We start from the raw sequence: 16,324 nt of genomic DNA, 5'->3' as shown, positions 1-16,324 counted from the left end.
TAGTTTTTAAGGATCTTTCTTATTTAAAAGTCCACATTTATTCTGTTTAGCCAGTAAATGTTCTATCCTAGCCGGTAAACGTCCCACCATGAATTATATTTTCTACATATTTATGTTGCATATGATATATGTATACAATTAAAACCTATACAACTATGCACCAGTGATACAAATAGTAAAATAATTTTTTTTCACTTTTCTTTTGCTTCTTCTCTCTTCCATGATGCATAATTAATTTCAACTAATTTACATTCCATAATTTCATTAAATAAGTTGCCCAGAATGGCCAGGTGGTTTGGGCACTCAACTCGCAATCTGTGGGTCGTGGATTCGAATCTACATTACACTAATCATGCTCACCCTGAAAGGTCAATCCCACTATTCCTTGGTAAAAAAAGTAGCTCAAAAGTTTGCGGTGGGTGATGATAACTAGCTACCTTCCTTCTAGGCTCTTACTGCTAAGTTAGGGACGGGTAGCGCAGACAGACCTCTTGTAGCTTTCCGCAAAATTCAAAAACAAAAATTCCGCATTTTCAAGTCAGTTTTCTTGAATTGAATTTTATCCTTTAATTTTTCTTTCTAACTTCTAGATCTTCGATTTCAATGCTCAACTTTTCCACCTCTAATCTTCTACTATGTTTATTTACTCACACTGGACCAAGAGTAATTCATTTGTAATTAATGTATCGTGTGTGTGATGTGTTTTGTTTTTCAACCACCATTCGAACAATGCTTGTTTTCTTCTGTCCAGATGACCGCTTACAACTTTTGAAACACCTTAGGTACTCATGTGTCATATGTGATCCTCTAACAAATTTACCTAAGTGGCCCAAGTAAGGGACAAGTGGAAAGGTATGCTAGTCAACACCACCACTACTCTTGATAGGAACAATTTACCACAATATACTCTGCTCTCTAGTTGAACTTTGTATTTTGGAGCTGGCGAACCGAGTTCGAATCTGTGCGATATCGCAGAATATTCTCAGTACTTTAAGCTGTGGATAAACTATACGAAAAACAGTCAGTCCTTTAGTGTGAACGGTGGGCGACAAGGTTTGCCTATCCTATGTTCAGTTGTTCCAAATCAGGAACGACGGTAGGTAGCCTCAATATCTTTGTCATATAAATGGTTCCCTTTGAACTGACATATTCCTTTTGCTGTTAACAGTGTGTTAGTTCCCCTATGTGTATAAACTTACAACGCTAAAATCCGGAGTTTGATTCCCTGTGGTGAAGACAGCAAACAGCCTAGTGTGGATTTGCTCTGAAACAAATAAACAGTGTGTTATAATACCACAAACAAAATTAACTGATTCCGATATCATAACATATTCAACATGTTTGTATTTTGTAAATTATTAAATATTAATTATTAAATGTAAATATTAATTATTAAATATTAGCTTTTTTCATTTATTTCACAATTTTAATAATTTTCTCGGTTTGCCATTTTTTACACTTGCCATCATGAAGAATACTGTTAATAAATACAGATTGTATACTCCACAGGGAGTTACATGAGATTTTCCAGAGAATTGTAATGCCAATATTGTATTTAACTTATTTTATCGACACTGGTTAAGATACTCGACTTGCAGTCAGGGGGTCGCGGCCTCGAATCCCCGTCATCAAATACAATCGATAGCAATTCCATAATTCGTTGATAAAAAGAGTAGCCTAAGAAGTGGCGGTGGGTGGCGTTGACTAGCTGCCTTCTCTCTAGTCTATTATTGCTAGATTAGGGAAATTTCAAGCAAATCAAACCATTTTCATCTATCCCGCCAAGTAATAATGTTATTCTACAAAAAGTTACTTGTGATAAGGCCAAAGATACCAATTTCTTTTGCTTGTCTTAAACGCATCTTTTCATTGGTTAACAGGTCGTCTACGAGAAACGTCTTTTAAATTCAAAAAGTCCATTTTGCCCCAAGGAACAGTCAAAGAATTAGAAGAATGTCGCCATATTGATCCTCTCAATACCGCTTGTTTCACAGCAGGTAAGGTAAACACTTAAAGGAAATTATTACCTTTGCTTCTTTCGGATATCTGATTCAACTTCACTGCCACATAAAGATCCAATTGCTTGTGATAATAATTATAAAAATAAAAAAAGCTTACTTAATGTAGTTTTTAATATAAAAATCATTGTTTGTATAAGTGATAATTTAAGTAGCTTCGCCCTTGAGCCCTACTGTATCTATTGTATCCCAATCAGTTTGACGATCCTGGTATTGAACGAAAAACCTCGTCAGTACAGTATATGGCAGATACACTTTCATCAAAATTCAAGAGGATTGGGTCATGCCAGATAAGAGTACCAACCTATTTTCGATTTCTTATTCCTAAGTCCCGACCGTTTTGTGAGTTCTATTCAAATACAACTCTCCTGATGAACTTTTGTTATGTTTACAACATATATGCTATATATACGTTAAACATAACGGAGGGTGGGTCAAATCATACTAATGTAAGTTATTTATTTAAGCATAAAAATACTTTGATATGATTTATTTTTCATTGTCACTGCTCTTTTAAATATTACTGTTTTTAATTGTTTAACCAATAATATAAAATAATCCTGTTCAATTGTAAACTGATTTATTAGAATCATAGACAATTTCTTGCAATCTATACAAAGTAAACACGATTCTTCGACCAGTCATAACATAAAGAATATTGGGACTCAATATTGGTCTTGTCCTGGCACGGCCTGATTGTTAGGACACTTGAATTACAATCTGTGCGATCAAAACACGGCTCCAAACATGAGTGAATTATAATATGATGGTCAATCCTACTTTTCGTTGGTGAAGAACATCCCAAGATCTGACGGTGGATGCTGTCAGCTGATTACCTTCTCTTTAGTTGGCAATTCAAAATTAGGGATGGCGAGAGATAACGTGAAAAGTTTTGCCGTAAAACAGACAAACAGACTTCGTCTCAGTTCTGTTTTGAACGGTTACAAATGCGCAAGTCTATCTACTTCCTCCGAGCCTTTTTAGATGCATCTAATGATGCAGCCATTCTGGCCTCTTTGTTCTCATCTTCATTGGATAATTTGTTTCGCATTTGTTGCATTCCTTGTTGGGAAACAAAGTTGAGTTTTTCTTAGCATTTTCCTCTTGACTTGAGTAAAGTGACGTAAGACCTGTTTTTTAAAGCAACTTTAATTTGTTTTCTTTCGTAACTTTAAATTTACTTAGATGAATTTGATATAACTGACATAATTCTAAAATTTTAAAATATCATCTTCTACTGAATTTTCCGAGTAAAAAGTGAGCTTCGCAAAGACATTGGTTTGGATTATTATTTTTGTTTTATTCGTAGCTGCTGGAGATGTTGTGGTTTTTCTTTGGAAGAGACCAATATTAAATCCTCATTTCAAGCCAAACTTTATTTTCCTCTTAGAGCAACAATATTAGCGCCCTCTATCCTGGCTAATAATTCTGTATCTTGCAATTCTATATCCGCTTGTCTCATATTTGTATAACCATCAAGAATCCCGAACTTACAAAAAACACTTTAATGATTTTACAACCACTGAAGCAAATGGAACTACATCTTGTTTAGTACCTGAAGATTCCAGTGTAGATCCTTTTCTCTCTTTGTTGCAACACTTTTCTCTTTCTTTCGGGCTCCTTCTAACTTGTCTTTACTGAGTTTCCCATGGCAGTTTCTGTGTCTGTGAGCTCTGTTTTATCTAGAACTTCCCGAACTTCCATTCTTTTCATCTTATTGATACTGGCAAGATTGCACTTTTCTAAAAATTCTCAATGTTGTTCAGAAAATATTTCTATACTTCTGGTTTATTATTTTCACTGACATAAGTGACAATCTTTCTTCAAGAACAGGGCGAGAAGGTCAAACTGGGTCAGCTTTTCACCTCTACACGACCCTGACATGTCAAGCAGTAGTCATTTAAAAAGTCGTTTAACGTTTTTGTACATTTATTTTACTTGTAAACCAACGCATTTATCCTTAATACAGGGTCTTTTATGTTTGTCAAGAACAGTTCACTTATCTCGCCAGATCCTTGAATATTTGCTTATTGCTAAGCATTTATCCTTAATACAGGGTCTTTTATGTTTTTCAAGAACAGTTCACTTATCTCGCCAGATCCTTGAATATTTGCTTATTGCTACCGGTTGTTTATGGTTAACAGAATACCACCCAAGTAAAAATGTAAAACTTTGCTATAATAACGAGTTTTACGAAATAAAATTATTTGAGTTTATGAGAAACATGTCTGAGGTTCTCAGAATTAAATTACAGATCGAAATAGTTCATCGTCATTTTTAAGAACCTCCTCAGAGGTTTAACGGTAAACTTAGAAGTTTCTAATGCTAAAAATTACGGTTAGATCCTTGCACTTAGCATGTCAAAAATAGTTAATTGTATAACTTTACACTTAAGTCAAACAAATAAACGTTTTTATGGCTATTTATTTGGGAAAATCGCCTTTACTCTGATTGGGAGAGGACTAGCTTTTCCTTTGGTAAGCATTCTTTGGTACGATTAGGATGGGACTAATTCTTTGCATAGTAAACTTTCTTTGGTATGTTTAATATGGGGATAATTTTTCGCTTGGTAAACATTTTGTAGTGTGTGTTTGATAATAATTCTAGCATCTAAACGTGTCAAGCCTGTTACCTGTTATGTATTGTGAATTAAACTGTTGTTGCCCAGAGATATTTAAACAAAGATCTGTTCTGTGTTTACCCGGTAGGAGACGCTCGTGTGAACGAACTTCCAAGCCTTACTGCCATGCATACTATATGGCTTCGTCAACACAATCGCCTGGCAAATCATCTGACATTATATAATCTTCATTGGGACGATGAGAAGGTTTACCAGGTATTTATGGAGACAGTTCTTCGTGTATTGGTAAAATAAATAACTTATGTCGTTAGTATAAAAATAACATTTTCTGTTTCTTTGTTATTACTGTTGTACCCGTCAGAAGTATACAAGAAAGCGTTCCTAACCTTTAGCGCACCATGAGCCACAATGAAAACACTGACTCATGACCTTATGTGTTATCATTTCTTGTGGAGCATCGTGCATGCATAAACCTACTCAAGAGCGTAACATTCAACTCGAGCGAATAATGTCTAACTGTTGGTATGTCCTGATGTAATGATTTAATTCTTATAGGCCTGGCATGGCCAGGTGGTTAAAGCACTCGACTCGTAATCTGAGGGTCGCCGGTTCGAATCCCTGTCACACCAAACATACTTGGCCTTTCAGCCGTGGGAATGTTATAATGTGATGGTCAATCCCGCTATTCGTTGGTAGAAGAGTAGCCCAAGAGTTGGCCGTGGGTGGTGATGACTAGCTGCCTTCTCTCTGGCCTTACACTGCTAAATTAGGAACGGCTAGCGCAGGTAGCTCTCGTGTGGCTTTGCGTGAAATTCAAAACGAATCAAAACAAATAATTATTATATCTATTAATGATTCACTCTTTTTACTTGGCTCGCATCAGTTTCTTTTATTGCAGTTTGCAAACTTGTGTTGCTATATGTTTTATGTGTGTGTGTGTGTTTTTTTTAAATATCATGTCCTTCATATATATATATTTTGTGTTATCATTAGTTTTTGACAAAAGTAAACTACCCACATAGGTCAGAACCAAACATGAACCCATTAATGAATATAAGTAATTTAATGTACCGTTACTACGTTTGGGCCTGGCATGGCCAAGCGCGTAAGGCGTGCGACTCGTAATCCGAGGGTCGCGCCAAACATGCTCGCCCTCCCAGCCGTGGGGGCGTTATAATGTGACGGTCAATCCCACTATTCGTTGGTAAAAGAGTAGCCCAAGAGTTGGCGGTGGGTGGTGATGACTAGCTGCCTTCCCTCTAGTCTTACACTGCTAAATTAGGGACGGCTAGCACAGATAGCCCTCGAGTAGCTTTGTGCGAAATTCCAAAAACAAACAGTTACTACGTTTATTTATCAGGACGCATTGATTTATTTGTTTGGTAACCTTGCTGTCAGCTACATTTTCGGCCGTAATTCCAATACTGTTTCACGAAGTTCAGTCAGTGTATGAGATTTTATGTTAATCCTGCCCACCGCTGGTACAGCGGTATGTCTACGGATTTACAACGCTAAAATCAGGGGTTCGATTCCCCTCGGTGGGCTCAGCAGATAGCCCCATGTGGCTTTGCTATAAGAAAACACACACTTATGTTAATTCAAAAAAATATTCTGAGCTAACAATTCAAAGACCTTCTCATAATTAAAACTAAAATTAATGAAAATAAATAACTTGTATATATCTAACAATTTAACAAATAGAGTTAATTAAATTAACATTAAAAGCAAACAAACATAATATACCTCACAACACAAGAAACTAGTTTTTCGCTTCAAGCTCCAGCACTAACATCCTTTTCATTGAACACTGTGGCGGTAGTATGTGTAAACAATATAATTCTTCTGAATTGTGTAAATATCCTTTGATTAGAAGAGAATATTTATTAGCATCTAGTGACCAATAAAAACTCAGTAAATGGTTTAAACATTGTAACCTTACATTTAAAGTAAATTAGTCTGACATGCTTATGTTTCACTACAGGGTCAGATAGCAAGATAACAGAACAACTTACGTTTATGAAAATAAAATATTAAATGAATAAAAAAGTCGTATAACAAGTAACAAAAGTTATTGAAATAAGTTAAATGCAACAAAAATATAAGAAAATAATTTACGAAACATACTATTGGCTGCGTATCAAAGAAGTATCAATATATTTTTCCCCCCAAATCAATAAACAAAAATAAAATCACCTAAAACGCTTTATCTAGTTTTAAACTAACTGGTCATTGTTGTTTTTTGTTTTGTTTTTTTCAAAATTATAGAAGAGTTCACGCAAGCACATCCGAATGTGTTAGATAGTTAGTCCAGAAACACTGTTCAGCTGTGAGGGCGTTATAATGTGATGGTCAATCTCGTTATTCTTTGGCAAAAGAGTAGCCCAAGAGTTGGCGGTGGGTGTTGATGACTAGCTGCCTTCCCTCTAGTCTTACACTGCTAATTGGGGACGGCTAGCGCAGATAGCTCTCGTATAGCTTTGCACGAAGTTTCAAAATAAACAAATCAGGAACACTGAACATGATATTTTGTGCATAGTTTAATAAATGTTTTAGTGACTTCAGTATTTGTAATCAGATGTTATCAAACGGTGATTGCTCTAAAACAATTATTTTTTATGTGATTCAGGAATCTCGTCGCATTGTGGGCGCCATGATGCAACACATCACGTATAACGAATTCCTGCCCGTGGTGTTGGGAGAACTAGTCATGAAAGTGTATGGTTTAACCCTAAAATCACGTGGTTATTACACCGAGTATGACTATACCGTGAATGCAGGAGTGTCCAATGCCTTCGCTACAGCGGCCTTTCGATTTGGCCATAGCCTCGTACCAGGAAGATTTCTCCGCTACTCCATGGACCACAACTCCGTAACTTCCGGTATTCTATTTACGTTTGTATTACAAATTTTATAATTTGAGAAGAAAACACAACGATAAAAACAACAACACATACATGTAAATGTTTTCTTCTTCTTTTTTTTTTCTTGTCAGTTTATCATTTCAAGTCAGACTGTGAAGAAGTTTCAACATATAATGATTTCGATGATTCATAATATAGGTTCAGTAGCACATTACTTAAATACAACCAGTCGACTACTGTCGACTGGTATTATTGTTACAAATTTTTAAAACAACTCATTCAACTTCGTAAATATTCCAGTAAACAGTAGAGCTTTGCTACATTACTCCTGATGGGAATGTAAACAAACAAACAAACAAAAATTATTATATTGAGAACAATTTTGATGGAAATAAACCATACCGAAACAGGTTTGTTACATTTCAGCGTGTTCCACTTTCGCTGGACTGAACATCATGAAATTATTGATAGCAGTATAAGATAATGGAGGACTGTTGTTATTATTCTAGATAAACACTGACTGATGATAAGGATACAGAGAGATTAGCTGATGATAAGAATGTTGCCAGTTGTATCTTTTAGTAAAATAACAATTTATGAGTAAAATACAACGAACTGTGTTTGACACGAAATAGTTACCAGCAGTAAAGTTTTTAAGAGAAAAATATTGTCCTTTGTGACTTTTTCCGGAGAAGTGAAATTGAGACAATGAATGTTTGGTAAGTAATTTTAGTTTTCACTTATTCAGAGAACTTAACGAAGGAGGATATAATAGCTATCATTTAACCGTTGTTGGTATATTACTCTTTACTATTTTACTTATCAGCTACAACTTTAAGAAACGAATTCTTTAACCCTGGATCAATGCTTCAAGATGGATCCATGGATAAGTTACTGCTAGGCCTGTTAAACCAGAAAGCCCAACAAGTGGATGAATACATCACAGAAGAGCTCTGTAATCACCTCTTTCAGCGTCACCACCACATGTACGGCATGGATCTATTTGCCGTGAACATTCAACGAGGCAGAGATCACGGTATTCCATCCTACACCGATTGGCGGCGCTACTGTAGTCTCATGCCCGTATACTCTTTTAGCGATCTTCAAGGTCTGATGGAAGATAATGTCATCAGAAGACTCGAGGAAATGTACGAGTAAGTTAACCATAGGTTAATAATCTTATACAATTCATTATTTAAGACTAATAATGCGTTTCTCGTTCAAAAGAGAAAAGTGGTGTGTTAGACGTATTTTTTTAAATTCACGATGAAACAGAAAACTATACGTGACATAGAAAGTGTCTCGATTATTATTAATGGTTTGGTGATTAGAGCGCTTGACTTGCAATCTGCGAGTCGCCGAATCAAAACTCGTCGCCACACATACTCGCTATTTCAGTCGTGGGGAGCATTATAATATTACGGCTGATCTCACTATTCGTTAGTAAAAAGTTGGCGATAGGTAGTATTGACCACTTGTCTGCTATCTCTTGTTTAATTACGGACTATCATCACAGAATATCTCTCGAGCAGCTATGCGCGGCAACTTAACAACAACAAAAAAACATTTTTTAAAGGTTGTTTTTAAAATCGAATAATTTTCAAAGCATACCAGTAGATGTCACATAATGGTTCTTATAAATCAGGAAACGGATAGAGTGGAACAGATATACATACATATCAGATATACTGTTGGTAACTTTGGTTAATATATATATATATATATATATACACTGCTGGCCAAAATCTTAAGGCCAATGAACATAAAGAAAAAATATGCATTTTGCGTTGTTAGACTCAACCACTTATTTGAGGAGAGCTTCGAAAAATAAAAAATAAGGAAAGGGAAAATAAAAATAAAAAACTTTTTTAGCATTTGATAGGGAAAATGTGGACACTATGAAATTAGCCTAAATACTAGCTGCTCAAAAGTTTAAGACCATACTTAAACGAAGCGTTAATCGGTAAACACGTAACGAAATTTAGTCATTTATGTTCAAGCATAAGCGTTGTCAACCTCCCAACGTGCCATCGCTGGTGAGATTGGGCGTAGTAAAACTGCTGTTGCAAATTTCTTAAAAGACCCTGAGGATTACAGAACGAGAATTTCAAGTGGTCGGCCCAAGAAAATTTCACCGGCGTTCAACAGGAGGATTCGACGGGTTGTCCGGGAAGACACCAGCCAATCGCTGAACTAGATTAAGGCCCTTACGGACGCAGAATGCAACTCAGGAACAATAAGACGGCATCTACGAGAGAGAGGCTTTGAAAACCGTAAACGTCTTCAAAAGCCACGCCTCCTTCAACACCACGAAACAGCTCGGTTAAACTTTGTTGAGAAGTACCAAACATGGGACGTAGAAAAGTGGACGAAGATTTTGTTCTCTGATGAGAAACAATTTAACCTAGATGGTCCAGATGGCTTCCAACGTTATTGGCACAATAAGGATATCCCACCGGAGACATTTTCCACATGACACAGTGGAGAAGGTTCCATCATGATCTGGGGTGCTTTCTTCTTCCATGGAACAATGGAGCTTCAGGTTATACAGGGGCGTCAAACAGCAGCTGGCTACATTGGCATGTTGGAGAGAGCATCCTTATTGACTGAAGGCCCTCACTTGTGTGGAAATGACTGAATCCTTCAGCAGGACAATGCTGCAATCCACAATGCTCGAAGGACAAAGGAGTTTTTCATGACGAATAACGTGATTCTTTTGGACCATCCAGCGTGTCGCCCGAACTGAACACTATTGAAAATTTTTGGGGTTGGATGGCGAATATTTGATGTTATTTGCAGTGACAGCCATGCAACTCATTACTGAGACCACTTGTTGGGCATTTCCTACCCTGTTTAGGACTTCTTTTTGGTATGGTCTTAAACTTTTGACCAGCCAGTATTTAGGCTAATTTCATAGTGTTCACATTTTCCCTATTAAATTCTTAAAACGTTTTTTATTTTTATTTTCTCTTCTTATTTTTATCTTTTGGAGCTCTACTCAAATAACTGGTTGAGTCTAACAATGCAAAATGCATATTTTTTTATTTATGTTCAGTGGCCTTAAGATTTTGGCTAGTAGTGTATGTTGAAAACAGCTCACTATAAACCATGAGATTATCTACTTAAATTGTTAACACAGTTCCTTAAGAAACAGATTACTGTGGAAGAAATAACAAAATGCAATGGGAAACCATAAAACCAATGTGCATCTCACTACTATCTTTATAGATACATGTAGTAAGATTTTGGCCAGCAGTGTATATAAATGTGTGTGTGTGTGTAAATGTGCTTTGTTGTGACAAATAACAACAGTACATTTTGTGATAAGTTAGAATTCTGTTCTACATTTTTGCACTTGATTTAAAATATATATATTTGTTTATTTTGTGTGTAACGATAATTTGTTTGTTACAGAACCGTGGACGACATCGATCTTTACATAGCAGGCCTAGCGGAGAAACCAGTAATTGGGGGGTTGGTCGGACCCACATTTGCCTGTATTATTGCTCAACAGTTTCAAAATTCCAGAATCGGTGATAGATTTTGGTATGAAAATGGGGGGTTTGAATCTTCCTTTTCATCAGGTAAAAAAACCATAAAATACACGACGACATAATTTTAAGACGAACGTCATTTTTTGTGCATTATCGGGTTGTTACGTTCACATTTCTGAGTATTTATTGTTCACGACAATACATCACAAAGTTTTTAAGTGAAATTTACAATTCTTGTAAATGTTACCTTTCTTATCGTTCGTGTATTGAGCTGTCGTCCATAACAATGTACAAAATACGTGTAACTACGTATGTAAAGTTCGTAAATCATAACTGTGGCTATTTAACAATCAAGAAACAATAAAGATAAACAAATGGGTTTGGACCAGTGGCGGAACAAACAGTTCAGGTGCTTCGGGGCAAAGAACTAATCGGAACCTCTTTTTTTCAGAAGATAATACCAGTTAAGGCCTCAAGGCGTCGCGGAACTCTAAGACATTACCCCTCGTGCTAGTTCCGCTTCTTGTTTAGATTATTTGATTATCAAACACTTAATAGGTAGATGATGTCTTCATATTGCTTAAATGAACACTGAGTGGGCTTAAAATAATAAAACTTTGTTTTTTTTGTGTTTATTTAATGTAAAGGAAAATGAAGTATGAGAATTTTGACCGCCGAGGACGCCGCTATTAAAACACTTTGAAAGTTAATTGTGACGCCTAGTACTTGACTTTAGTTGGTCATAATTTACAGAATTACTGTGGTACCTGAAAAGGCCAGTTTCTGTTTGTTTGTTTGTTTAAGTACATAGAAACACAATGCATTCGCCTCGCATGGCCAGGTGATTAAGGCACTCAATTCCTAATCCGAGGGTCGCGGGTTCGAATCCCCGTTACGCCAAACATGCTCGCCCTTTTAGCGTGGGTGCGTTATAATGTTACGGTTAATACCATTTTTCGTTGATAAAAGAGTAACCCAAGAGTTAGCGGTGGCTGGTGATGACTAACTGCCTTCCCTCTAGTCTTACACTGTTAAATTAGGGACGGTTAGCGCAAATAGCCCTCGAGTAACTTTGCGCGAAATTAAAAAACAAACCACAATGGATTATCTGTGCCGCGCTCGTCACATGCATCGAAACCAGATTTCCAGCGTTATAAATCCGCAAGCTTAACGTTGTAAAACAGTACTGTAAAATTATTTGTCAGTATTTAGTACTACTGTTCTATGTAAACTAGTGTTCAATTAAAAGCAAATTACATATTGTTATAACAAAACTAAAGATATAAGATATTCACAAATTGTAAAAAAAATTGCACCAAAAAGATAAAGATATATTAAAAAGTGTGTACATATATTACACACACACAAATACCTATTAATTTTTAAACTCTTTCATTTAGAAAACATGTGTTTAAATGTATTCGCTACACTGGTAAAAGTATTTTCACAATTTGACTTAACTATCTACCAAGCAGTGACGCTACTGGCATTACTAGAATTGTTAAAATGACTATAATAGTAGAGATTTGTCAGGTGATTGGGTGCAGTTGGTTATTGAAAGATTCATGATTTTATTCTCAATCTCATGGTTTTTTGTAAATTATTCAGACAAAAAATTATATAAAGAATGCCAAAAACGTACTTTGCTTTTGTCTAACGTTGATTATCTCTGTCATTTTGATCGGATTAATTGGGTTAGTTACTGGCGTTAATGCAGGCACGTTCATTTATTGATTTTCTTTTCATAATACACAACTATTGTTATGATATATAACTACTGTAATACACAACTTTTATTATGACAAAGTTACTATTATAATACTTCTAGTGTAACGCACATTTAGTGTCATAATACACAACTACTATAAAACACAAACTAAGTATTCCTTTTCTAATTGTTTTAGTATGTTTTTGTTTTAAAATGGATTATTAAACTTCATGTAAATAATTATAAAACAAAAGTTTCAAGTGTGTCTATCTCTCTCTTTTTCTAATATCTCAGATAGTGAGGTTAGTAAACTTAATATTACAACCAATGAATATACGAGGCTTAACAACTTGCATTTCTATTACATCCGAGTTAGTTAATAAATGCGCCGTTAGGAAGGGTTAATTTTTCAATTAATACTTGTTTGTTTTTTGAATTTCATGCAAAGCTACTCGAGAGCTATCTGCGCTAATAGTTTTAAACGAGTATAAGTTATCAAAACTATTTGTTTTTGTTGTTTTTTTAAAGGCAGCCCTTGATAATTTGCTGAAATACTGATAAATGCTACTACTACTAGCATTATTTAAAACATTAACATGTACGTTAGTTAATGAAATATTAACAGTAAAATTGGTATAAAGTATACAGTTGGTAAAAATTTGATACCTGAATATTGCAATTCTTTCCTAGAACAACTTCAGGAATTGAGGAAAACATCTTTTGCTCGAATCTTGTGTGATAATATGGATGAGATTATGACTATTCAACGCAGACCAATGGAACAGTGGCATGTTAGATGGTAAGAAAGTATTTAATTAATAAATAAACATATCCCAAACAATTTCAGGTCTTGTAAGTAAAAACGTTATTGTACTAACTACTATGCAATCCTGAAGAACTGGATGTAGTCTTAATTGAAATGTTTTATGCAGACCACAATTTTATTATGAGTTTTCCTGTGTTTTTTCATTCAAGTGAAAGTCTATGTAAAAAATACTGGCTTACATTATTACCTCAGCTTGTTTATATACAAGTTTGTCTTTATTCTGGGCCCAGCATGGCCAGGTGGTTGAAGCATTCGACTCGTAATCCGAGGGTCGCGGATTCGAATCCCCGTCGCACTAAACATGCTCGCCCTTTCAGCCGTAGGGGCATTTATAATGTTACAGTCAATCCCATTATTCGTTGGTAAAAGACTAGCCCAAATGTTGGCAGTGGGTGGTGGTGACCAGCTGCTTTCCCTCGAGTCTTACACTGCTAAATTAGGGACAGCTAGTGCAGATAACCCTCGTATAGCTTTGGGCAAAATTCAAAACACATTCTGTCTTTATTCTTGTACCTGTTTAAGGCAATGATGTTAAATAATAAAAACATAGATGGCTCAGAAAAAAAAAAAATTTCTGTAATCCATTTTCAACCTTGTTAACAGTTATGTGTAAATAAATGGAGGAACACATAGATGTGATTTCTGCAAGGCCTTAACTATGAATTGGACCATAGGATTTTTAATCAATCAACCAAGGAACAAAAAACAATACATTAATGAGAAACCTGTCTTCACTTATAAAGGCAATATAACTATCTCCTATTATTAAAATCTGGTCAGTATTCAAACATTGACTTCTTTTCACTTGATTAATATGTACTCAGCAAGTAACTGACACATGTACGTATGTTGAGAATATTAAAAAAAAAATGTTTTTTCTGTAGGAACCCTCGAGTGTTGTGTAATAGTTCCAGTCTTCCAAACCTGAACTTGAATAAGTGGATAGAGAGCCCTGGTTGATATGAAGCAGTTCCCTCTTTTCAAAGTGTATCTGTGATTTGATATCTTTTTATGTATAGTTAGTGGGAAATGACTTTCTTTGTTTTATGTACATAGTCATAAAATATACTAATTTAAGCATATAACAAATATTTCTCTGTATGTAACCTTCAATCTTACGTACCATGAAATTTCTTTTTCTTGTGAATGATAAAAAAACAATAAATATACTACTGTTTTAACTGTTATATATGTTACTAAATATTCCTTCAGTTCCTGTAACTGTATATATAGTATTATAGAAGTATTCAAAGCTATGTTTTAATTTATGTTTATAATAGAATTCTCATGATTTTTTTAACACCTGAAGGTTTTTTTTGTTTAATTCTGCCCTTATACCAGTCACATCTAGTCCCTGTTATATTTTCACTGACCATTATAGTTGTAAGTTTTTCATTACATCTTAAAAGTGGACATTTTCTTAACATTTTCAAAACAAGACCTAAAACTTGAGCACCTTCAAGTAGTCTTGAAATGATTTCCAAAACTAAATTCACGATTAAACATGTTTTACATTACTAGTATTATTCTCCCTTATATTTATATATGTATATGTAGGTTTGATTTCCTGTATATTGAGCTACATTATTATTTTCTCTATTTTCCACTGCCTTTTGCCACTATTTAAATTTATTTCTATTGTTTATCTTTATATAAATTAATTAACAATTCCTATAACTATTATGAACTTGACACAACTCTAGGTTATTATTAGCTAGCTCTCAAGACAACTCATATTGAACATTCAGTTTATGATATTGACTTTCATATATTTCATTAGACTCATTACACATAACCCTGTATTCACCTAAAGAAGAATAGTTAACTATTTGAAAGCTCTCGAGTTTTGGGTCTCGTTTTGAAAATGTTACAACTTTTGTAGGTGATCTCGCCTGCTAATTACTTAACCTGAATTCATTTAACTTAATGGCCATCATTAATAATAAGCAGTGAATAAAACATTACTGTCACAACTAAATAGTAATGGAAGACTAGCAACAGAACCAGTTTCTGGAATATCACTACTCAATTACCATTATTTTTATTCTAAAATTCTTGACTCCTCCTGTTTTGATTGAAACAAATGAGTGTTGTGAATATAAACCTATAAACCTTTTGTTACAACATTAATAACGACTGGCTTACTTAATAAACAAACAGTTTTATGTTTTACAAGTAAGCCTTTTTCTTCTTTTGAAAATAAAAATTTGACTGTTTATGGTACACATTAGCAATAGGAATAAACTTGCATGAAGTTTAATTTAAATAGAAAATAAAAGTCAATGCTAGTTTGCTCAAGTCCAATTACAGTCAAAAGTAAACAATTTTTTATTTCTGTGCTCATCAAACTTATAGGTAACTCTTTTACAAATGGATTAATGACCACTGTCAACAGTCATCTGAGTTTTGGTTTCAGTTAGATCTTTACAAACATTAAACTATTAATAGTTTATCAGTGGTATTAATTAATTCCTTTCTTTAGTAACTTAAAAATGAAACTGACTTAGGAGGAAAATAAACAGGCATTTTAATTATGATTATAAAACACCAGATCTAAAATATTCTTAAATTCTAGTTTTTTGTCGAACTTTTCTATTTTCCTTAAATATTTTCATATTCATTATGTTCGGTTAGACCTTCAAATCAAGCCATATTTGTATAATTAATTTTGTTTAACAAAAAAACTCAAGCATTCTATTACTGATTAATTATTGCAAAAATATTAAAGATAACAGAGTAGGAGGCATTTTTCTTTTCATTTCCACAGAATTATGTTCATTTTGGAATCCTAAATTTTGAAGTTCAAGTAATGAGATATATATACTTTGCAATTTTA

At 34.5% G+C, this 16,324-nt stretch overlaps 1 protein-coding gene across 3 annotated transcripts in view; it reads left to right on the top strand.

The window, feature by feature from the left end:
- Positions 1–15,973, top strand: part of LOC143254423 (chorion peroxidase-like) — a 29,625-nt gene extending 13,652 nt beyond the window's left edge. For all 3 annotated transcript variants that reach the window (XM_076509569.1, XM_076509568.1, XM_076509567.1), the window contains 7 exons: positions 1,881–1,997; positions 4,727–4,854; positions 7,226–7,478; positions 8,287–8,614; positions 10,875–11,044; positions 13,353–13,461; positions 14,373–15,973. In XM_076509569.1, coding sequence (XP_076365684.1) covers positions 1,881–1,997; positions 4,727–4,854; positions 7,226–7,478; positions 8,287–8,614; positions 10,875–11,044; positions 13,353–13,461; positions 14,373–14,448 — 1,181 coding nt within the window. In that variant the 3' untranslated portion in view covers positions 14,449–15,973. The remainder of the gene's footprint in view (positions 1–1,880; positions 1,998–4,726; positions 4,855–7,225; positions 7,479–8,286; positions 8,615–10,874; positions 11,045–13,352; positions 13,462–14,372) is intronic.
- Positions 15,974–16,324: the final 351 nt, after the last annotated feature.

This window comes from Tachypleus tridentatus, chromosome 6 (genome assembly GCF_004210375.1).
Source record: "Tachypleus tridentatus isolate NWPU-2018 chromosome 6, ASM421037v1, whole genome shotgun sequence".
NCBI classification, from domain to species: Eukaryota; Metazoa; Arthropoda; class Merostomata; order Xiphosura; family Limulidae; genus Tachypleus; species Tachypleus tridentatus.
This window is presented reverse-complemented; position numbering and strand designations above follow the sequence as displayed.